We start from the raw sequence: 23785 nt of genomic DNA on the forward strand, positions 1-23785 counted from the left end.
GTGGATTAGAAAACTGTGGTACATCTACACAATGGAATACTAGGCTGCTGTAAAAAAGAAGGAACTCTTACCATTTGCAACAGCATAGATGGACCTGGAGAGCATTATGCTAAACGAAATAAGCCAGTCAGAGAAAGATAAATACCACATGATCTCACTCATTTGTGGAATATAGAGAACATAAACTGATGAACAAAAATAGATCCAGAGACAGAGAAGCATCGAATTGACTGTCAAACCTCAGAGGGAAGGCAGGGGAGGGGGCGGGGGTAAGAGATCAACCAAAAGACTTGTATGCATGCATATAAACATTACCAATGGACACAGACACTAGGGGAGTGAGGGCATGTGCTGGGGGGAGGGGAGGTGGGAGTGGCCAGGGAGAAGTCAATGGGGGAAAAATATAATATTGTAACAGCTATGTGCGGGCCAGGGGAGGTACTTGAAATATTAGGGTGACCACTCTGTAAAGTATATGATTGTCTAACCACTATATTGTACACCTGAAACTAATACAGAATAATACTAAATATGAAAAAAATAGAATAAAAAAAACCAACTTTAATTCACACAGTTCATGAATATCATATAAGATCATTTAAATGGTTCTTTTATGCACTATTTCAAATCTCTCAAGATAAGTAAAACACATTCTGAGAGATCAAAAGAAAGAAACTGTACACAACCAAAATGTAGAGTCAAATCATTTAAACATACTACATACATTTCTTCAATTTTGCTTAATTCTCTCCCTATTAATGAAAGAGTGAACACTCAATTGCTCACAGGTGGTAACTGACACAGCTCCAAGTGTGGGTCCCAGACTGATGACCCTACAAACCAAGAAGAGAGCAGAGGAGGGAGCGAGGTGTGCACGCATGCTCCGGGTGCACATGTGAATACAGGCCAGGCCAGTTTAGCTTGGCTTTTCCTTTCTCGTTGTTCTCTAAAGCTGAATGCTCCAGTTACTGAAGAAAGTTCACTGAGCATCTGTGTGTGCCATGCACTTTCTAGGTGTTATGGGCACAGCCATTGGTGAAAGAGAAAAATCCCTGGAACTTACATTCCAGAAGGAGGAGATGCAAGAAATATTTTTTTACAAACATTTGCTCTAAATTTCACTGTGATGATATGGTTATCGAGAACTTAAAATTTTACATTATTTTAGTTTTCTGATCCAATATTACCAACCAAGAGTTTCATATTTTTGAATGTGGAATTTTTGTTTGTTTTTTAATAAATGTGCAGAGATATGTTAGCTACATGCAGTGTGAACACTATTAGCCATAATATTTGAAACATAATAGATGCTGGCACAGAGGTTTCATTTCAAGGAAAATTATGACAATGCTAATGAATAATGTATACTTTTCTACACATCTAAGTGTTTTCTAGACATCTCCCATAAGAGGCAATTTACATTAGACCTTAGGCTAACAAAAAGTAGGATAGGACACATTTCTAGGAGAAAGGTTTGATTTTGATTAATAAATGAAAGGAAATAAGAAAAAGACATTTATCAACTCTGACCAAATTCAGGACTATAGGTTCTTCACTAATATAGCAAAGCATCAAGCAGAATCCTGAGTCAGCTGAGATCTAGAGAATTTCAATCTGTGTTTTACAGAAGTAAATGAAAGGTTCTTTACATAAGAATTCATGCTTAAACCAATTACCAAGATTATTTTCTTCTTGCTATTGTTTTGTTTATTTCATTTCTACCTTCTAATTAGAATATCATTTTCATAAAAGGAGAAAAGAGTGAAATCCAGAGTCAAGTTCATTATGGGTCAAAAATGGATTCAGAATCTGGTATCTTTTATTCCAGATTTCAGTCGTGATTTTCTTTCTTTTGATAGGTCTGTAATCTCTCAAAACAGACAGAAGTGAATTCTTCAGTTGGTCTCTGACCATGGAGGGATATAATACAACCTTGCAGTCCATGCTGCTTCAGTGCAGCCTGACTTCCTTGTGACCCAGATGGCAAGAAACAGGCCGATGAAACTAGCACCCAGTGACGGGTGCCTACTAAAGCATGTGACAGACAGGCCTCCAGAGATTAGTCTGTAGGTGTCAAGAAGAGTCTTACAAAGCTGGGCCAACAAATATTTCATATTATTATTTATTTTGATTACATCTAATTATTTAAACTTGGGAAAGGTGAGGTTATACTGTCATTTGCTAGCAATTTCTTTAATAGAAATGAAATATCAGAAAAAAAGTGGTAAAAATGATAAACCAAAATAATAGCAGATAGCCCTGGCTGGGTGGCTCGGTTGGAACGTCATCTTGTGCACCAAAAGGTTGCAGGCTCAATTCCCAGTCAGGGCATATACCTGGGTTTTGGGTTTGATCCCTGGTCAGGGCACATACTGGAGGCAACCAATTGATATTTCTCTTTCGCATCAATGTCTCTCTCTCTCTTTTTTTTTTTCCTCTCTCTCTCCCCCTCCTTTCCTCTCTTTCTAAAAAAAAAAAAAAAAAAAAAAAGATCAATAAAAAGAACATACCCTTGGGTGAGGATTAAAAAATAATAGAAGATAAATATTTAGTACCTAGACTTCAGAGCAAGTTATTGGCATATGTAAAGGACATTGGAGTTGTTTCCACTAATAAAGAATAAAGTACTTACCAATATGAATAAGATATGAATAATCCTTGATGATAGTTTCTGCTCTAAAGGAATCATACTGATGATCAACTATTACTGAATCTAAATTGACATCCTTAAATAGAAAGCAAAAAGAGAAAGATTAAAAGGTTTTTGCCAAACTTCTACAACTATACTTTTTAAAAAATATACATTTTCATTATTTCAGAGAGAAAGGGAGAGGGAGAGAGAGATAGAAACATCAATAGTGATAATGGATCAGCTGCTTCCTGCACACCCCCTACTAGGGATGGAGCCCGAAATCTGAGCATGTGCCCTGACCAGGAATCTAACTGGGGACCTCTCACCCTTCCCTTTTCTTCCCCTTAGACAAAAAACACTGAGAAACACCAGCCAGGCCAAAAGAATTTTTAAAAGATATAATACCTACAATTGATCTTAGCCAAAAATAGAAACAGAGGCATAGATACATGGAATAGACTGACAGTTGCCAGAGGGCAGGGAGAATGGGGACTAGATGAAAGAAGGTGAAGGGATTAAACAAAAAACATATACATAACACAGACACAGATAACAGTGTGGGGACAGCCAGAGGGAGAAACGAGGGTGGGGCCTAGGCAAAGAGCTAGGGGATAGAGAGGCAATGAGAGTATGCTTGGGGTGGTGGGTGCACCATGCAGTGTGCAGATGGCGTTTTATTGAATTGTGTGTGCACTTGAAATCTGTATGGTTTTGTGAACCAATGTCACTCCAATTAATTCAATAAAAAACTTAAAAATGCAATACCTGACTATTTAGGCAGGGCTACGGACCTCTTTTCCCGTAGACTGTCAAATAAAATAAAATAAAAATGACAGCAGCCAACACAATAGCCGTCCAGTGTGAACAAATCAAAATTATACCCATTTTTTGTTAAATTGGCAAAAAATAGCATATTTTTTGGTGTGCTGCAGAATTTTAGTAGTTAATGTGTGCAATGAAATGAAAAAGGTTGAGAATTGTTGATTTATACACTACACTGAACACATAACAACACATAGTCATCTGTGCCTCACTGATACAACTAATGGCAGTAAACCCCAGCTTCCTTAGGCGCTGCCCTCTTGGTTTTGGACTGTGCAATGAGACAATAATGAGGGGGAGTGGAAGGCGGGACAAGCGGTGCCTGTGGCACTCCTGGCTGTATCAGGCAGAGGCTGGTGGCGCTTATGGAATGGTCAAGTCCTGCTGTAAGAGTCAGAGGAACTCACTGGCTCAGATGTGGTTTTGCTACTACAGAAGTAGCATGGATTCTCAGAAACTCCTAGCTGCTAGAAGTTGTCTTTAAATCCACATGGTTTCTCAAGTGTGGGGACCTTGTCAGTTGCTGGAGGATGTGTTTGGAAATGTTGTAAGTTGCCTGTTTATTTGTCTGATTTCCCAACTAAACTATAAGCCCAATAAAAGCCAAGTCTCTATGGATCTGGTATATTATTAGATCCCTGACATCTAAGAGAGCACTGCAAATAAAGTAGGTGCTCAAGAGATGGTGAATGAATTATGTCCTGAATTTTAATTTCAAGAGGGCATCTGAACCCCATTAGTGGCTTACCTATTCTAAGCCACAGCAATAGCCTCTCCTGTCTCTCAAATCCCAATTTATGGTCAGGAAATTAGTTCTCATGGTGAAGTTAAGTGGGATTCTAACTTTGCCATCCATGCTTTTAAAAAAAAAATCATAAAAAAGCACATATAATGCTTCTAGTCTAGTTTTTTCTAAGAGGCTATAGTGTGGTTGTTAAGAGCATACACAATGGAGCTAGCCTGCCTGGGTTGAAAATGCTAGATCTGCCACTTACTATGTGACTTTAGGTAAATAACTTAATCTCTCTCTGTTTCCTTATCTGTAAAGCAGGAATGACAAAAGTATTTACACCTCATAGAGGTAAATAAGTTAATACAAGAAAAGTGCTTAGAAAAGTACCTGGCTCATAGTTAACACTTTTTTTTTTTCCGACTTTAAAGATATGTTTACCTTCTGTTTAGTATATATGACAATGGTGACTAAAGAATCTGTTTGGAACCAGTCATAGCTGTAAAATATCAAGAAAAAAATGAATTATTATATCAATAATCATGTGCATTAACATGATTAAAATAACTAAAAATCTACAGTGAGAAATTTAAAATACCTATACTTCCATGCTTCAACTTGGATTAAAAAAAACACAAACAGGTATTTCTGACAAGACACTTTTTATAAAAGTTATACATCTCCTTACTAAAATCTTCTTTCATCAGAACAAACAAAACACAATATTTTTTTTTAAGGAACATAACAAAATCTACATGCTTATAATTACTTTTACTCCTCCCTGTCACAAATATTATTACTCAAGAAATTAATTCATCAAGGTGGTTTATTGACTAAATGGTAAAACTTAAGGTAAAACTAAGGCTTCTGTTTTATAATAGCTATTAATCAAACTGTTAGTGTTTTGAACTTATTACCTACATACAGGCACCCATAAGTAAATCCTAGAGGAGGGGTATCCGTAGGGCCTTAACATATATAAAATAATTTAGAAGATTGCATATGAAATAATTTAACAAATATAGGAGGATGCTGCTATATAATATAGACCAATGATAGGGAGAAAGGCAGAAAGAGAAAAAACTACAAAGAACATAAATAACCCTGAGGACATTTGAAATATCCATAGTCCATATATATGTACGGACTATGGACTTTTCATAATTTACTAATTTACTAAGACTGTTGGTGTTAAATACATTTTGAAAGATTTATATTAAAAATTGTATAACAAATTAGATATACAAAGAACAGAATAGTTCAATAAATTATGGTATGGTCATATAATGGAATGCAGACAAAAATGCTTTTATAGAATATTTAATAACATAGGAAATTGGGCATAGAATATATTGTAATACCAATATTTTCAAAAGAGAATAATATTGAAGTAGGTATTATATGACTCAAACTGGGTGGAATAAACCAAATATTAAGACCATATATCTAAGGTTGATGGTATTAACAATTGATTTTTATCATTTTCTTTTGTATTTCTCTGCATTTTCCAAGTTTTCTACCATAAATGTATATTTTATAATAAAAAATATTTTGATAGTTTTATTAAAGTATTGGTGTTTAAAATGAATCAAACTTCAGTTATATTAAAAACTCAAATTTACAGAATATTTCATTCTCCAATAATGTCTGATAAAGAAAGTTCTTGTGTCAGAGAAGCATGACTAATATAGTAAGCAATAAATCAAACCCATCGCTGTTTTATTTTTTTAATGTGTATATTTTGGTCTAAAACTGATTTAGCTTTGAAAGAGAAAAACAAGAATGCATACCTTGGAGAAACTGGGCCTTCTTTGGCAAGTGCATCTGGCACTTGGCTCTTGGGAAGCATGCCTTCACAAAGAAAACAAACAAAATAGCCACAGTTCATCGATGCAGCACTTTTCTTTATTTTAACCTTTTCAGTAAACTTCTTATTGAAACATTATAAAAGGACAAAAATCACAGATGTACTACTCAATAAATGTTCATAAAGTAAAACATATCCTGTACCCAGCACCCTGTTTGTAACCCCTTCTGATCACCACCCTTCCAAAGGTAATCACTTTTAACATCATGATTATATTATACCTGTATTTGACCTTTCTAAAAATGGAATCGTATGACATGTTCTCTTCTGATCTGACTTTTTTTTATGTCCAGCATTATAGACATTATAGTTCTTATGTCAAATAAGCATGATTGATAGCAATAAATCAAACCTGGAGCTTTCTGAGATTTTATCCATGCTGTTGAATGCCTCAGTAGTTTGTTTGTTTTTATTAATGAGTAGTATTACACTGTATAAATGTACCAAAATTTATTCATTCTTCTGTTGACAGACATTTGGGCAGTTTTCACTATTATGCAAAGTACTGTTATAAATATTATTGTACATGTACATTCTTAAAAAACATATATCCACATTTCTGGTAGGTATATAGGGTGTGCATATGCTTAGCTTTGGTAGATACTATTAAACAGTTTTCTAAAATGGTTGAACCAATTTACACTTTACACCAGAAGTGTTTGAGGGTTCCAGTTGTTCTACAACCTCACTGACATGCGGTATTGTTTTTTTCCATTTCAGTCCTTCTTTTGGGCATACATCAATAAAACATTCTAAACGTCCATTAAAGCTGTGGTTTTCAAGTTGTACTGGAAAACTCTGAGACATGGAAGAATTCTGTAGATTCTGTAAACATGAAATATTTTCCCCCCACAACAGGAATGCACTGTCGTATCTATAAAATTTTCTTTGGAAAAAGAGTACTGCTGCTAAAAGACTTTTGAAAATCACTACATTATTTCTCAAACTGTGTAGGAAAGGAAAGTAATGTTTAGTTTCTGGTGAGCCTTGAAATTCTCAAATTAGAAGTCACAGTATTTATATAAAGTTAGAGTTGGGAGGTACCTTTAAGACAAACTAGTTTAGAGGTTTTCAAGATGCTTTTTAGTTGGAAAATCTTCTGTTGAAACACAAGCTTAAGTGCAAGCACAGGTGTCAAACAGCCATATTTTTAGGATGAGGTTGACTGAGAGCCCTGAATTCAGGCCTCCCTCACTTAGTGACCATCTCATCCCATGGAACACTGCAGAATACACTTAATTTTCAGATAAACAAAGGAAGTCTGAGATGTGACATAAGGCCAAAGATATGAAGCAATTAGCAGTGAGCCTAAAGAAGAATGCTCTACCACAAAACTACAGGTATAATAAAAGAGACAAGACTACAATAAATAAAAATATATTCTTTCTAAAATGATGAAAACAAGAAAAAAATAAATTAAGTTTTTGAGAAGCACTAAAAGATATTTTATTAAGATATATAGAAGCTCGGAGAGGAACCAAGATGGTGACATAGTAAACACCTGAACTTGCTGCCGCGCACAACCACATCAAAACTACAACTAAAAGACAAAACGGATATCATCCAGAACCATGGGAAGGCTGGCTGAGTGGAAGTTATACTAATAAAAGGAAAGAGAAATGCACACTGAGACTGGGAAATGGTGCGGAGGTACGGAAGTGAAGTGTGGAGGTGTGGAGGTGCGGACGTATGGAGGTGCGCGCGGAAAGGGGCTGGTAACTGGGGTACACTGTTGTCTTTTTCAATCGAGAGGGAGATACAAGCTCCCGACTGGTCTGAACTCCAGTTCTGGGTGAGACTCTGGGGACCCAGACTCATAAGAGGAGAAACTGGACTGTCTGGGATTGGGCCAGAACACAAGGGCAGCTTTCTCTCAGAGGTGCTTGCAGCGATCATTGTTCCTGCACGGTGCCACGGGACACAGAGACCTGGGGACCTCTTCAGGGCAGGGCTGACGGTCAGCCATTGCTGTTTGCTCCACCCTGGTGATTCCCTGAGACCCCACCCCACCCAATTTACAACCCCACCCAAGCTGTGCACAGAGGCTTTTGCATATGAAAGGCCTGGCCTTTTGCTATCTAAAACCTAACAAACTGCAGCTGTGTCAGAGAGCCCCAGAGCCTCCAAAAGAAGGCTCAAGGCTGGACAGCAGCTTGCACTGCTTCACAGCTGGGCCTCATATGGGCACATCTAAACCCTGAACAAAGAGGAGGAATCTGCAGATCTCTCTGTAGCTCCTGCTGGGTGGCCTCAGGCTGTGGCTGACTTTGCACCTCCTTGGAGATCCAAGAGCCAGTGAACCCAGTGGTCAGAGTGAGACCATCCAGATTACAACTCTTCACACCCATAAGAGACACACTCAGGGGGCAGACTCTGTGAGCGCCAAAGCCTCACTGAAGCAAATCTTGCCCCATAAGGGTGTCTCCAGCACAGAAGTTCTCCCATTGTAGACAAAGCTGATTCTCACAGCCAATTGGCCTGGAGGTCAATTCCTCCCAGTGATACCAACAGCAATCAAGGCTTAACTACAACAAGACTGCACACAGCCCACAGAGGAGTGCACCAAGAGTGTTCACCTCAGGTAACTGGGGAGGCTGAGTCACTGGGACCTATAGGACACCTAGCACACAAAGCCACTCTATCAACACAGGGAAGCAGCCAAAATTCGGAGACAAAGAAACAGGTCACAAATGAAAAGAAATGGAGGAAAGCAAACTACTGGATATAGAATTCAAAACCACGGTTACAAGGTTACTCAAGAATCTTCTAGAAACCTCAGAGAAATTTAGTGAGACCCTCAAGGATATGAAAAAGGACTAACTAGAAATTAAGCATACACTGACTGAAATAAAGAATAATATACAGAGATCCAACAACAGAATAGAGGATCCCAAGAATCAAGTCAAAGATTTGAAAAGAAACAAAAAACACCCAACCGGAAAAGAAAAAAGAATCCAAAAATATGAAGATAGTGTAAGGAGCCTCTGGGACAACTTCAAGGGTACAAATACTGAATTATGTGGGTGCCAGAAGAAGAGAGAGAGCAAGATATTGAAAACCTATTTGAAGAAATAATGACAGAAAACTTCCTCTACCTGGTGAAAGAAATAGACTTACAAGTCCAGGAAGCGCAGAGAACCCCAAACAAAAGGAATCCAAAGAGGACCATATCAAGACACTTCATAATTAAAATGCCAAGGGCAAAAGACAAAGAGAGAATATTAAAAGCAGCAAGAGAAAAACAGTTAGTTACCTACAAGGGAGCACCCATATGATTGTCAGCTGATTTCTCAAGAGAAACTATGCAGGCCAGACGGGAGTGGCAAGAAATATTCAAAGTGATGAATAGCAAGAACCTACAACCAAGATTACTTTACCCAGCAAAGCTATTATTTAGAATTGCAGGTCAGATAGAGAGCTTCACAGATAAGAAAAAGGTAAAGGAGTTCATCACTGCCAAAGCAGTATTATAGGAAATGCTGAAGAAGAAAAAGGTAAAGATAAAAATTATGAACAACAAAGTGACAACAAATACATATCTATCAACAAATGAATCTAAAAAGCAAGTGAATAAAAAATCTGATGAACAGAATAAACTGGTGAATATAATAGAATCAGGGGCACAGAAAGGGAGTAGACTGACAATTCTTGCGGGGGGGGGAGGAGGTATGGGGGTTCGGGAAGAGACTAGACAAAAATCGTACACCTATGGATGAGGACAGTGGCGGCGGGGGGAGTAAGGGCAGGAGGTGGGGTGGGTACTGGGTAGAGGGAATCTATGGGGGGGGGGAAAGAGGAACAACTGTAATAATCTGAACAATAAAGATTTATTTTTAAAAAGATATATATATATATATATATATATATATATATATATGTATATATATCATCTTTTGGAGGCCTCTTATATAAATAAACACATCACAATCTAAGAATTTCTATAAGAAGAAACTATAAACAGAATTAATAAAAACGTTCTAAAAACTACATAGTACCATACACATATAAATTATTAGGAGAGAATAATGCCATAGGCCAAATAATACACACCTTACACATTATATCCTTGGGATAAGTTGAAGGAATCTAAGATTAATGTGGGGTAGAGTAAAATAATTAGGTAAAGCAAGTTGGACTGAATGGATATTATTCCTCTCCATTCTGATTGATGGACTGATATCAAATTGAAGGGATCAAGTCTCTAATGGAATACTATAATAGTCTTTCCATTCAGTATTTTAAACAACTGTATGAATAAAGACTTAGAAGGCAGGTAGATCACATCTACAAATACATACACTTACCACCAAGATTTAAATGAGCCGAACATGAGAGGCAGCTAATACAGCAAAAGTAGGTTTACAGTTGTGAGTAGGTAAAACAAAGTTTATTCTTGTATTATTATTATTATTTTTCCTCATAAGTGTAAACCTACTTTTGCTTACCCATGCATGTATATGTGTGTGTATAACAATCTCAGAGATCTAAGGTCTTAAGAGGTAACTGTGCTAGCCAGACCGCTGGTATGTTATAGTCCGTTTTTAGGGCCACCTTTAACTGAATAGTAGCTAAATGCAGTGCATCCAAAGTAGGGCAATAAGAAAGTAAAGGTTCTGGAAGCCATATGCGGTGGGAAATGAAATGCCCAGTCCATCAGTAATTAGTCTTTAAGTGAAGGTTGTTTGTGTAGTATTACAGAAGAGCCAATCATCAGATGAAATTTAAGATCAGTGCCTCATTTATGCAGTGTTATACTATTGGATAAACAACTTTGGTTGTTACATTGCAAACTGTACAAATTAGTCTACAGTACAGACTATTTCCTCTACTTATAAAAACACTAGAGGCCTGGCCTGCAGGCATCAGGCTGAACCTGGCTCTCCGACATCTCCCAAGGGGTCCCGGATTGCGAGAGGGTGGTTCTCGAGTGATGCACCCCAGAATCAGGCTCCCTCCTCTCTGGTTCCGGGTGTGTCACCGGAGAACTGCAGCTGCCAAGTCACCGCAGCTCGGCAACTCCTGCATTGAGCGTCTGCCCCTTGGTGGTCAGTGTGTGTCATAGCTACCAGTCGGATGGTCGGATGGTTGCTTAGGCTTTTTTTATATACAGATAAACTCATCTGGCAATTTAGCTTATTAGCTGAATTTCTAAAACTTTCTTATGCAGAGAGAAAAAAACCCTATTACTAAACATACATTAATATAGTTCAGTCATAATTCCAAGTCATACTGAATGGCTGAAGAAGGCACTGCTGCTGAGCCCAGCTAGAGAAGAGTGGGTTAACAGGCTATGAGCATCTGTACGTAAATACTGGAAGTGACCTCACATGGCCGAGGGAGGTGACTTGTTCAGTTTTGCCTCCTAATGACTACAAGTCTTCAAGCTGAGGACAGATGAACACATGTTCAGGGATGTCATAGAAGGGACTACTATAAGAGTAATGGCTGGAATATGGGATCTATAGAGTTCTGTCAATCCTTTAAGTTTGGGAAAATAAAGACATCGTTAGCATAAAAATATATATGGACACCCTAGGTGATTCTGTAAAGCAATATTATATATTATCAAATGAGTATGATTCATTTTTCACTATAAAAGTATGACTTACCATTTAAGACTTTCTTTTCCTCATGATAGTCTGTACAGTGATTTAGAAAAAAAGTCAGATAAGAATATTATAATACCAAAAAGAATATCCTATATAATAAAGAGGTAATATGCTAATTGCCCATCATGCTCTCATAAGATGGCGGAGCCCATAGCCACAAGATGGCGGCGCCCAGTCCCCTCAGCCCCGCTGGGGGCGGGGGGGATGCAGGCACGCTGCATGGCTAGGCCCGCCCCCAGGCAGGTCCAACCCCTCCACGCGCCTGCTGCCAAAGTCCCCCAATCCCTTCAGCCCCGCCAGCAATGAATTTTCATGCGACCATTACCTTTTTAAAAAATCCTTACCCAAGGATATGATTATTTCTTTTAGATCATCTGTTCTCAGGGAGCAGGCCTAAGCCAGCAGGTGGGCATCCCCCAAGGGTCCCAGACTGTGAGAGGCGCAGGCTGGGCTGAGGGACACCACCCCCCCTCCCCCGTGTGCATGAATTTTCATGCACCGGGCCTCTAGTCAGTTAATATTATTGACTTAAAGATATCAGTCCTTCTTTCTTGAAGGGCTTTCTTTTAAGCTCTGAGAGAGAAATAAGGGCTCATGTTTCAAACAAATTTCATCTCTGAAGATTGGCAGGCCATCTCTCCAGGCATTTCACTGGGCTTTTTATCTACTTATTTGATTATTTTTCTAATAACCCTGATTAACTTTTTAAGAAAGCATATAAAAACCAAAGTTTTTCCCAGGTTATCATATTTTAAATTAATCAAAATTAACAAGAATTTATTAGATTATATTCTAGAAATGAAACATACATATTAACAACCCAAAGGATGATACTTTATAATGTTTCTTTTTTATCTAGGTCAGTATTTAAAATCACCACTGTTACTCCAAATTTAAATGGCCATAATGCTGAAAATACGTTGACTTTCACATGTATATAAAATGCAATTATTAGTGTTACAACCCAGAAAAAAAATTTAACAGGTATTGTTTTTCAGGATGGCAGCCAACTCACCAATCTATATAGCTTGATCACAAGAGTTATACCATATGGTCAAAATAAAACCCTCAGCAAGATGCCAATGTTTAAAAAAATAACTGAATGACAAGCTAACACAAAATATCAAGCAGTAAATTGAGATCACTTGTTAGTGTGATAATACCTTGTTTTATAGAAAAAGAAACTTAAATCAAAGCTTTCACATTTTTTATGTTCTGATTTTCAATCAACCAGAGAATCCCATTATAACCTCCATTTCACACACCTGTCATAAAATAATCATGTTTAAGGGGGCCAGATGACCAGCCTTTTTGTTTATTTTCACCATTTTCCAAAATAATTTCATAGCTGAAAGGAATCTTAACAACATATAGGAAATTATCATGTGATACTCTATTTATGACTGAAAATCAGAGGTCCAGGACTTGAATGAAATCCACAGCTCTTAAGCAGCAAAGCCAAGATTAGACTCCATCTTTTCTGAAACTTAGCACCACATTTACTATAACATTACTAGAGTTAATACTCACTGAAAACACAAAAGACCTGAAAACCATTTAGACTATACCTCAAAATGAGCTTTGATCAAATGCCAGATAAAAATCTAATCATTATAATTTTCAAGGGACCGAGGATGTCCCTGTTTAGTCACTCTCATTCAATCAGTTTCATCTGTCTTTGCTATTGCAGTTGTGATTCTTTGTCTTATCTTAGAACAAACAGCAGTATCACAAGTAAATCTATTTTCAGTGTACCACACAGCTGGCAGTTTGATGAATTTCATTTATCATGTAAAACAATTTGTTTTTATCTAAGAGGCTCACAGATTTTGAGAAATTGCCCAAGTAATTAGTTTCTACTGAAAAATATGTATTTACTTCTTGCCTGATCTGAATTGATTTGAATCTGTCAGAATTTTCTGGATCCTGATAAATTAGTAATTTTTCCCTGGTTCTTTTTTTAATACAAAAAGTATCAGTAGGAAAAGAACTTCTAACCAAATTATCTAAATTATCTTTAAAAACTCCATTAGACTACTTTTGCAGCTCTTTTCAAAAACTGAGTCATAGAAATAAAAAGATAATTTTTTGGCTATTAAGCATATTTATATCTGAATCATTTTAGTCACATGAGACACTCTGCTGACTATAAATCTGTTATTCTGTCTTGATAACTAATTGTATCATTTGGTTGGCTCCATGACCAAGAGAATTTATCTTTTCTCAAAATGTTGTATGAACTGCATTACTCTGTTTAGAACCTCTGCTTTCTGGAGAGGTCGGGGTCATTAGGAAGGCTAGCACTGTGACCTATCAGCATCCTGCTCTTCTTTGGTAAGAGGGCTAGGTAAGCACTTTTAATTGTGACCCCAATCTAGTTCACCTCTGCTGAGTGGAGCCACAGGCAGATCCCCTGGGGCAGTGGTTGGCAAACTCATTAGTCAACAGAGCCAAATATCAACAGTACAACGATTGAAATTTTTTTTGAGAGCCTAATTTTTTAAACTTTAACTTCTTCTAACGCCACTTCTTCAAAATAGACTCGCCCAGGCCGTGGTATTTTGTGGAAGAGCCACACTCAAGGGGCCAAAGAACCGCATGTGGCTTGCGAGCAGCAGTTTCCCGACCATGGCCCTGGGGTAAAAAAGAAACAAAAACCCTGCTTTGCCAGTATGCTCATTCTTTTAACATATACATGTTGATCATCATCTTTTTTTTTTTTTAATATATTTTATTGATTTTTTACAGAGAGGAAGAGAGAGGGATAGAGAGTCAGAAACATCGATGAGAGAGAAACATCGATCAGCTGCCTCTTGCACACCCCCTACTGGGGATGCGCCCGCAACCAAGGTACATGCCCTTGACTGGAATCGAACCTGGGACCCTTGAGTCCGCAGGCTGACGCTCTATCCATTGAGCCAAACCGGTTTCGGCTGATCATCATCTTAACAGGGATACTGACATAATAAGAAACTATTTGGATAAAAAGTTAGGACAATGTAAATATATAGATAGTTTGCCTATACAGGAATTAAGATAATTTGGAATGATTCACAATAAAAGTAGTAATATGGTTACCTTTGTGTGTGCATGGAAGGAGAGAAGGGTAGATGGGAGACAAGTATGATAAGGGCATTTCTCATTCTTGAATCGTGTGAATGCACTACTTACTCAAAAATTAAGTAAACCTAACTAAAATCAAAATGTTATTATGTTCTTTTTAATACAATGTGATAAATGCTGTAAAAGATGTATGTAGAAGGTGGTACGGAAGCCTACAGAGGGTGGGCATCTGTACTTACAAGGAATTAGAAAGACTCCACTAAGGAAGTAATATTTTAGCTAGATTTTAAAACTATACAGGCATTTGTCAGAAAGGCCTTGAAAAATAAAACATTTTAGGAAGACATATACTAAGCATTTATATCAGAATGTTTTCCATTTATCATGTAGCTACATATCTCATCTTCCCTTCTGACTCTAAAAGATTGATATCATGAAACCATCAGATATAACTTTAGTCTTGTTACCAGAGATCTTAGTCACAAAGTCCAAAACATACCATCGTGTTCCCTTCACTGCTTAGCCTTGCCAGAAGACTCTTTGGCTCTCTACAATGTGTTTAACAACCATTTTTCTCTAGACTTCTTCCATTATCTCTAAATGGAACTCCTCATAACACAACTTAGGCCTAATTCTTGATTTTGTTTCAAAAGTTATATACTCATTTCTCATATCTTATAAAATTTCATAATTTTTATATTTCTTAATTCTCTTTACCTTTAACTTTCCTCTATTCATCTTTGAAATCATCTTCTGAATCATCTTTAAATGTTATATATCTCTCAAACTTGAAGGTCCAGAATTACTCCTTATCCTAGAAGCAGTTTACCAGTAGAATTACAATAAAAATAGAATAGTTCAAAATACATACTTTGAAAAATCCCAGGATTAAACTAATACAAGAGACTCTTTAGTAGCAAAAGCAAATTAAGGCAACCTGAGATAACAAATTTGTTCATTCAATAAAGGCCATTTCACCATGACACCCTGCCCTTTTCCTCCACTAGTAACTATCTTGCTTCCCCCAACATTAGCCTCCGAGCTTGTGTTTTGCCCACCTACTTGAGCCCTGAACTGTCCCCATTTTACCAATGAGGAAACTGATGCTCTTAGGAAAAAGAACACTGACTCTTTAGTAGCTGAACTTCCAGCCCATCCAATGCTATCTTGTTTACATACCAACTTCACAGACATGTGCCACTAATACCATAATTTTTTAAGGATAAAAGACTAATTCATATATGAGGGTTTCTCTACTTCAAAACTATAAAAATTGGGGGCTGGATAATTCTTTATTTTGGGAATCTATCCTGTGCGTTATAGGGTACTTAACAGCATCCCGAACCTCTCCTCTAACCACTAGAATGCCAGGAGCATTTAGCTTAGTTGTGGCAACCAAAATGTCTACAGACATGGCCAAATATCTCCCAGGAACAAACTCAACCCCAGTTAAAAACCACTGGCAAAAGGAAACTGACTATGTAAAAGTGTATAATTAAATAACTATAGCCTTTGGAAATGTACATAGACAAACAAGCCTCAGAATCCTCACTTTTAAACTGAAGGTGTTAGAGCAGCTCTAAGTACCTCTTCCACCTCTTAAGTATTCTCTGGATCCATGGTTCTAAGTGAATTATAGTTATTAACTGCTTGAGAGTGGGTGTGAAAACTAAAACATAAAGTATTAGAAATCATGATAAAGCAATGAGAAATTAAAGAAGAAACATTCCTGAGACGGGACTATGCCATTGGAAAATATGAGATTTTAGAAATGAGATTTATGGTGAATTTTTTAAAAGTTCATTTATGATCTAGAATGGCACTGTCCAAAAGAAATGCAATGCGAGCCACAAGTATAATTTCTAATTGTCTATTAGCAATGTAAAAATAAATGGGTTAAATTAATTTTAATAATATATCTTTACTTAATATACTATATCTAGAATATTATCATTTCAACATATAATCAACATAAAAATTATGAGATATTTTACACTCTTTTTTCATACTTAAAGTCTCAAAATGCAGTATATACTTTATACTTTCATGACATCTCAATTTGGACTAAGCATATTTTGAGTGCTAGATAGCCACATGGGGCTAATTAGTGGCTACCATGACAGAAAAGGACTAGAATAAGGGCAAAGAGTAAGAACATTTTCATCTTTGCCAGAGAATGTAAAGAAATTATCAGCAACTAAAACTTAACTTTTCAAAGTTTCCTTTTTTATTCTTTATTGATATCTTTCTAAAGCATAAACCATATTTTTTAAAACAATGGAATATAAAAATCACAGTTAGCTTAATAAGGATCCACTAGTATTATCCTATATAATAAAAGGGTAATATGCAAATCAACTGAACAGCGGAATGACCGGTCGCTATGATGCACACTGACCACCAGGGGGCAGACATTCAATTCAGGAGCTGCCCCCTGGTGGTCAGTGCACAGCCACAAGCCAGGCTGACAGCTGGCAAGCACAGCGGCCCGCCTCCATAGCAGCGCTAAGGATGTCCAACTGCAGAGAGGGCCTAAGCCAGCAGTCGGACATCCCCCGAGGGCTCCAGGACTGTGAGGACTGTGAAAGAGCACAGGCTGGGCTGAGGGATCCCCCCACCCCCCAAGTGCACGAATCTTGTGCACTGGGCCTCTAGAGTTTTATATTGACTTTGCTGGCTTTTCTGTTTCCTTCCTAGATACAGGGGCATCCAGAATTGGCATTTCACCACTACCACACTAGAAACCACCAGATAAAATGAAAACTACACTGCCCAACTGTGTGGATGCCCACAAAATGCCAATTCTGGATGCCCCTGCATTGATGTCTGGCAGGTGACCCCACCTAAATGATGCTGTCAGGGGTCTGGTATTGAGAGAAGGCCATATATAAAATTCCTCTTCAATATATCCACCGTCTCCCCACCCCCACCCAACCTCCACAAATCCTCATCTCAGCAAGTCTCTTTCCACCTACTATTCTCATTTTATCTCATTTCACTCTCTGTTCCCACTTCATGTGTTCATTCTCTATTTCTATTTAATCTATTTTCATCCTCTAGTCTAACTTCATCTCTGTTTCATCCTCTGTTCTTATTGCATCCAGGAGTTCTGATTATAGAGTGAACACATGCCCTGAGTTGTCAGAGTCAATTCACCATGTTATCCCAGCATAATTACTAACAGAATCAAACCTGTCCCAGTTTGGACAGTTACACAGTTAACCCATCTAATAATAGTCTCTGTCCGTAAGTCTCAGGCCAGTAGAGATCAATGATGAATCCCTGACTATAAAGGAAGAGTTAGTCATTGTTTTATTCTAAAGAAGAACTAAAGTAAAACCTTTATAACAGCCAGTGAAAATGAGAACAATATAGTGATTTATTTAAATCTATTTGTTGAAACCCAAGTTAAAAAAGTACAGGTGTGTCACACATCAATGTCAGCTTAGCACTGGCACCATTTACCTTTGGGAACAGCAGGTTTCACTGCCATTCTGCCAACCAGGCATTCTTTCAGCATAGATTCATAATTGACCCAACGATGAACCTGGTATGGGATAGAAATGACAGAAAAGCAACATGACTAACTCCATGAGATGCTCTGATTTTATTCTGAGCAAAACTAAAACATTTTTACACTGCTCTGAAAAATGAAGAAGCAGATTATTTTCCAACAAGGGAGTGATGGAAAGGCAGCATACACAGGGTAACAATGTTCCCAAAGTGTTGTCTATAGACCCCTAGAGGTTCCTGATGCCCTTTCAGATATCCATGAGGTCTCGATTAGTTTCAAAATATACAAAAAATTTGCCTTTTCCACTGTGTTAACATTGGCACTAATGTCAAAAGTGTAATGGTGGATAAAGCTGCTTTCATCTTAGCATAAATTAAGGTAGTGATTTCAATCATAATCTTCACCAGACCCATGGTTTCATTTAACATCTTTCAGGAAATAGAAAATACTAATTTTCTTAAATCTCAACCCTTGAGTACAAGTCTTTTCTATATTCTGTGTGACAAAATGAAAGTCCTCAAAAGCACTTCTACTGCAAGGTAAGATGGTATCCCTGCGGAAAATCCCTTAGGCAATTGTTTGATTTGCAAATTGAAGTGAGTTTTCTTCTTGAAAGGCTGTTCCAGGCTTAGGAGAAAAAGAATGACCTATAAACAAGCTGTTATTCAGGCGAGCATCTGATAGACATTTTCTTGAAAAGGAACGCAGTTTCACTTAAAGGAAAACGATTAGGGTATTTGTTGCCAGACTTATAGTGGGAATTTAATTTAAACAACTTTTCTGAAGGGTACCTTCCCAATATACATACAATAAAAGCCTTAAAATATGCAGCTCTTTCATTTATTTTGAAATTTACTTGAGAAAATATTTGCATTTGTGTATATACACAAAGATACAAGTACCAGGATACTCATCACAGCACTATTTATATCATCAAAATACTGGAAACATCCTAAATGTCCAATTGTAAAAGACCAGTATAGGAAAATTATAATATTATTTGATAAAATACTATATAATCACTAAAATAATCAGGTCAAATACTTCTGATGTCAGAATCTTTATGTATGTTCCTGAGCAAATAAGTATATACTAAAATAGAAAATATGTAAAGAAAATATATGTAATTATAAATAGACACTCATTTATTAACATAAATTAAAATTTCACTTACCAAATATTTTTGGAGCATCCAATAATGGGTAAAGCACTATCTCTGCTTTCCTCTCATCATCACTGCCTCCAATAAGTCGGTCATAATCATTATCAAAATTGATCAAAACTGAGTAAACAACTGCCAACAGGGGCAATAAGCACTTAAAAGTAGACGACTAGTTCAGTCAGTGTGTGTCAGCGGTTGAGCATCGACCCATGCACCAAGAGGTTGCCAGTTCGATTCCTGGTCAGGGCACATGCCCAGGTTGTAAGCTTGATTCCCAATGGGGGGCGTGCAGGAGACAGCTGATCTATGTTTCTCTCTCATTGATATTTCTATATCTCTCTCTCCCTCTCCTTCCCTCTCTCTCCAAAAATTAATAATATATTTTTAAAAATTGTTTTTATAAAAGAGTAGATTCCTAGACACAGATTTGAAATCATCTTTAAAAGTTTAGTAAAATAATTCAGAGGCAACCTAAATGAACTGTTGTTACTTATATCTGAAATGTATGCAACTATTTTCTTTTTTTCCTACAACTATCACACTGCTAAATCTGTGAGTACTTTTCCATTATAATACTATGATTACTTTCAGTAATCTTACCTGATCAAAAAGGTCTTTGATCACATCATACCTGATCAAAAAGGTCTGTTCCATCTGAGCCTGCTGCTTTCATTAATTCATCTTCTCCACCAGGATGATATTCCATATATGGGCTAACATTGTAAACAAACCCTATGTCAAAGCAAGGAGAAATAATATCTTAAATGAACTTCTTAAAACTTGTACAAATTACAAATATAAGTTCCAAAAAATCTTTGAAAATACATCCTATTTATTATGCTCAAGTATTAACAATATAAAGGGTCTGATATTTCACCATACTTAGAAGCTAGTAAGTTAACCTGAAAATTTCACAGGTCCTGTAAGAAAACATGAGACTACTAGGTCATAGACATAGGACAGTTTAATACTCACATCACTACCTGCAGCTAGAATAGCAGCATGTGCACAGCCCCCTAAACCCCAACTTCACATAGAAGAGAGCTAGATAACACCTGTATACTCAATGTGTTGCAGTACAGGAAAGAAACTCTGAGCTTAGGAAATTTGAATCTTTGTAATGAATGGGCAGTAAGTATCCCTGCCCTTTATTCTGGAGGGAGACATTACTATACTTAGCAGTAAGCAAACGTGTCAGAGGAAGACACTAGCTCTACTACTGTTCAAGGTTGTTCACCATGCAAACATCCCTGAAAAGACTGTCCAGTGCAAAGACAGTCATGCCTCTGCTTTCAAGATCTCTCTTCCCTCTTCTCTCCCCTCTCTTTTCTTTCCCCTTCCCTCGCCCTTCTCTCTCTCTCTCTCTCTTTCTCTCTCTTCCATACTTCCACTCTATCATCTTCTACTGCCCTGAACAATCTGATGGAAAAAAGAATTGAGCTCTCATCCAAGTGTCTGATCATCTCAGGAAAGGTGCAGCAATGTGACCGGGCCACATAGGCATGCTCTATGAAAGCAAGTATAATTCTTTCCTGCAGGCCAAGGAACAAAGGTTATTTTCTTGTTTGGAACTTAATAATCCTTTTATCTTCCCAAAATATTCATTACATCTGGTCATATCTTTAACTATAGTTTTATCTTTTCATAAAAAGGAATAGGAAACAACAAATAGAGAACAGCTCAATTAATAGCCTTACCAAGGAAGTGAGTTGCTTTTTAATCCTTTACTTGAAAACCAGATACAGTAAGAGGCAAATCTGGCCCTATAGACACCTAACGAGTGCAATGAGAACAACTGATTTTCTTATATCTAGGACTTGTCCCTCCTATATGATGACTCTCAGGAATTTAAATAACCCTGGATAACTTAAAATGTTCATTCTATATAATAATCTTAGAAGAAAAGAAAAATTTGTATTTCAGACCCAAGAAAATAACTGCAGTTTTTCTACCAATTTAATTTTAGAAAATAACCAACCAGTCAGGATGTCTTCATAAAATTGCTCAAGAGCAATTTAGGTAACAAAAAGAAGTAAATTCGCAAAATCTCCCAGCCGTACTCAAAATAAGTCTAAAAAAAAATGAACTGGTGGAGTCCTTCCTTTCTCCTGCCATACATCTTTCCATAGACCACAAATGTTGGAGGTAAGGATTAGGATCAAGATTATTCCCAATAGACTTTTTAAAACAGAGAACCCCTTTCCAAACAAAAGAATTCTGAATGTTCTCTGCCACCAAACCTTGACTAGAGTTCTAGAGTTTCTCAGGAACATGGTATCTACAACACATGATCATCTAACCTTCTGTGATAGAATTTCATGTGCTTCAGCAACCAGCAGGAAGATAAACAGGTAGCTTTACTATCTACCAATGATCCTATCTAATAAAGAGGGGATATGCTAATTGACCCTCACACAGTCGCAAAGATGGCGGCGCCCACAGCCAATAAGGAGGGAATATGCTAAATGACTGCCACACCCTAAAAGATGGTGGCACCCAGTCTCCTCAGTCCCGCCGGGGCAGCAGGTGCCCAGCCACTCTGCACGCCTACGTCCGGAGTCCCCCAGTCCCCTCAGCCCCCCAGCCGCCCCGGGCCGGCCCGAGGCACAGGCAAGCCTCAGATGGTGGCTGCCCAGCCTCCCAGGGCTGCCTGAGGCTCAGGTAACCAGGGCTGGCCAAGGCTTGCGCTGCCGGCAGTGGCAGCAGCAGAGGTGTGATGGGACGTAGCCTTCCCCTGATTGCTGGGTTGCCTCCCACCCCTGAGGGCTCCTGGACTGTGAGAGGGGGCAGGTCGGGCTGAGGGACCACCCACTCCAGTACATGAATTTTCATGCACCGGGCCTCTCGTTAGCATATAAAGGATGAAATGTCCCACATGTGTTCTCTGCTTCCTCTAAACTCTTTAGACTGACACCCTCTCATAATCTTCCTTTCCTTTCTGATAGACTAAGACGCAAACCTAAAGAACTTCCCATCCTCTTCAAATGGACAAAACTAGGAAGGATAAAATCCCTCACTATAAGGAATTAAGACTGTTAGAGCCAACCACACCTGGCAGTGTCGGTGATTTGCTGATAATGAGTCTTAAACCCTGCTCCTTAATGCAACTGGTACATTTCCACTGGTCCAGAGGCTCTATCCTCCCTCTTAAGGTCTCCTTCCTTTTTTCCTTTTCAAAATCATTTTCTAACAACTAAAAGTTGACCCCTGAATGTGGCAGAAGAAAAGAAACACAAAGAACTTAATTCTATGCTTTTCCTTCATGCTTTATTGTACTCTATTTGTACTGCACATGGCTTTTAGACAGCCATCTCCCCTGTGCAAGCTTTTCACTCCTATCACCTGGTGTTTAGAAACTAATTTTGCAACTCTCTAAATTTTGCAATGACACAATTAAATTCTTCCTATAGCTCTAATGGCACAGGTGTGGCAGATATGCACAACAATATAAATAAATAGTATTTATGGATCCATCAAATTGGACCATCTCAATTTGATGTTAAGCTATTAATTCAGCAAAACCTAAATCCTATTAATGACATTAAGAACAAAAACAGGCAGAAATAGATTCATGAAACATCATAAATGGTGCTTTTAGATCCATTTACATGGGGGACCTTTAGTAGCAGAGGGAGATTTAGGGAGTCAGTCTATTGTCTATCTATCAATTGGAGTCAGTCTGTCAGTCTGTCTGTCTAACTAGCTATCTCCTCTTTGCTAATACTTTATTTTGTTTTATATTTTATTTTTTAAACTCTAACCAGGAGTAGATCCAATAAAAGGACTGACTAATGCTAAGAAGAGCAACTTAGTTTCATCAAACAATAAATTTATACAATGTTATTTTCAATTACATCTCAATTAAACTAGGAAAAATGGTATTTTTTTAAAAGGAGGAAAGAGGAGGAGGAGGGGGAAAAGGAGGAGGAGGGGGAGCAGCAATTTATTAAAGTTAATATACAACAGTTCTATTAGGAACATATACTCTAATGTTTAAATACATCATTTTTAAATGCCCTAGCAATATTCAGGGGTACATTTTATAGCTAATTCATCCTAGCAGAGGTGCTATACAACAGAAAACACACATTAGGACAATCACTATACTGAGTTCTTTAGGCAATGTACTAGTAGTACCTGTTTTAATAGTTTCACACTAAATTATCTCTTTTGTATTATATGTCTGAAACTTTGAGCTCTCAAATTCTTAGAATAAAAATTACCCACTTTAAAATGACCACTGAGTGCTTTGTATAGTCAGAAACTTACACTGCCAATTCAATCACAGAATGATAGTCTTAAGTCTGACCTCTCATCCAGTACAGGATTCACCTCTACAGAATCTACAGACAGACTGTCATCTAGAATCTGCTTGAAAAGTACCAG

General features: G+C 37.6%; 1 protein-coding gene across 3 annotated transcripts in view; it reads right to left on the minus strand.

Moving 5' to 3' along the window:
- Positions 1-23785, minus strand: part of LOC307105508 (cytochrome b5 reductase 4) — a 66640-nt gene that overhangs the window by 26173 nt on the left and 16682 nt on the right. For 2 of the 3 annotated variants that reach the window (XM_079781338.1, XM_079781336.1), the window contains exons 3-8: positions 20031-20131; positions 18189-18270; positions 11661-11690; positions 5975-6035; positions 4626-4683; positions 2633-2726 (exon numbers count right to left, since the gene is read on the minus strand). In XM_079781338.1, the coding sequence (XP_079637464.1) occupies positions 2633-2726; positions 4626-4683; positions 5975-6035; positions 11661-11690; positions 18189-18270; positions 20031-20131 (426 nt within the window). The remainder of the gene's footprint in view (positions 1-2632; positions 2727-4625; positions 4684-5974; positions 6036-11660; positions 11691-18188; positions 18271-20030; positions 20132-23785) is intronic. The other variant, XM_079781337.1, reaches the window with a different exon arrangement.

Source organism: Cnephaeus nilssonii (assembly GCF_951640355.1).
Source record: "Cnephaeus nilssonii genome assembly, chromosome: 9".
NCBI classification, from domain to species: domain Eukaryota; kingdom Metazoa; phylum Chordata; class Mammalia; order Chiroptera; family Vespertilionidae; genus Cnephaeus; species Cnephaeus nilssonii.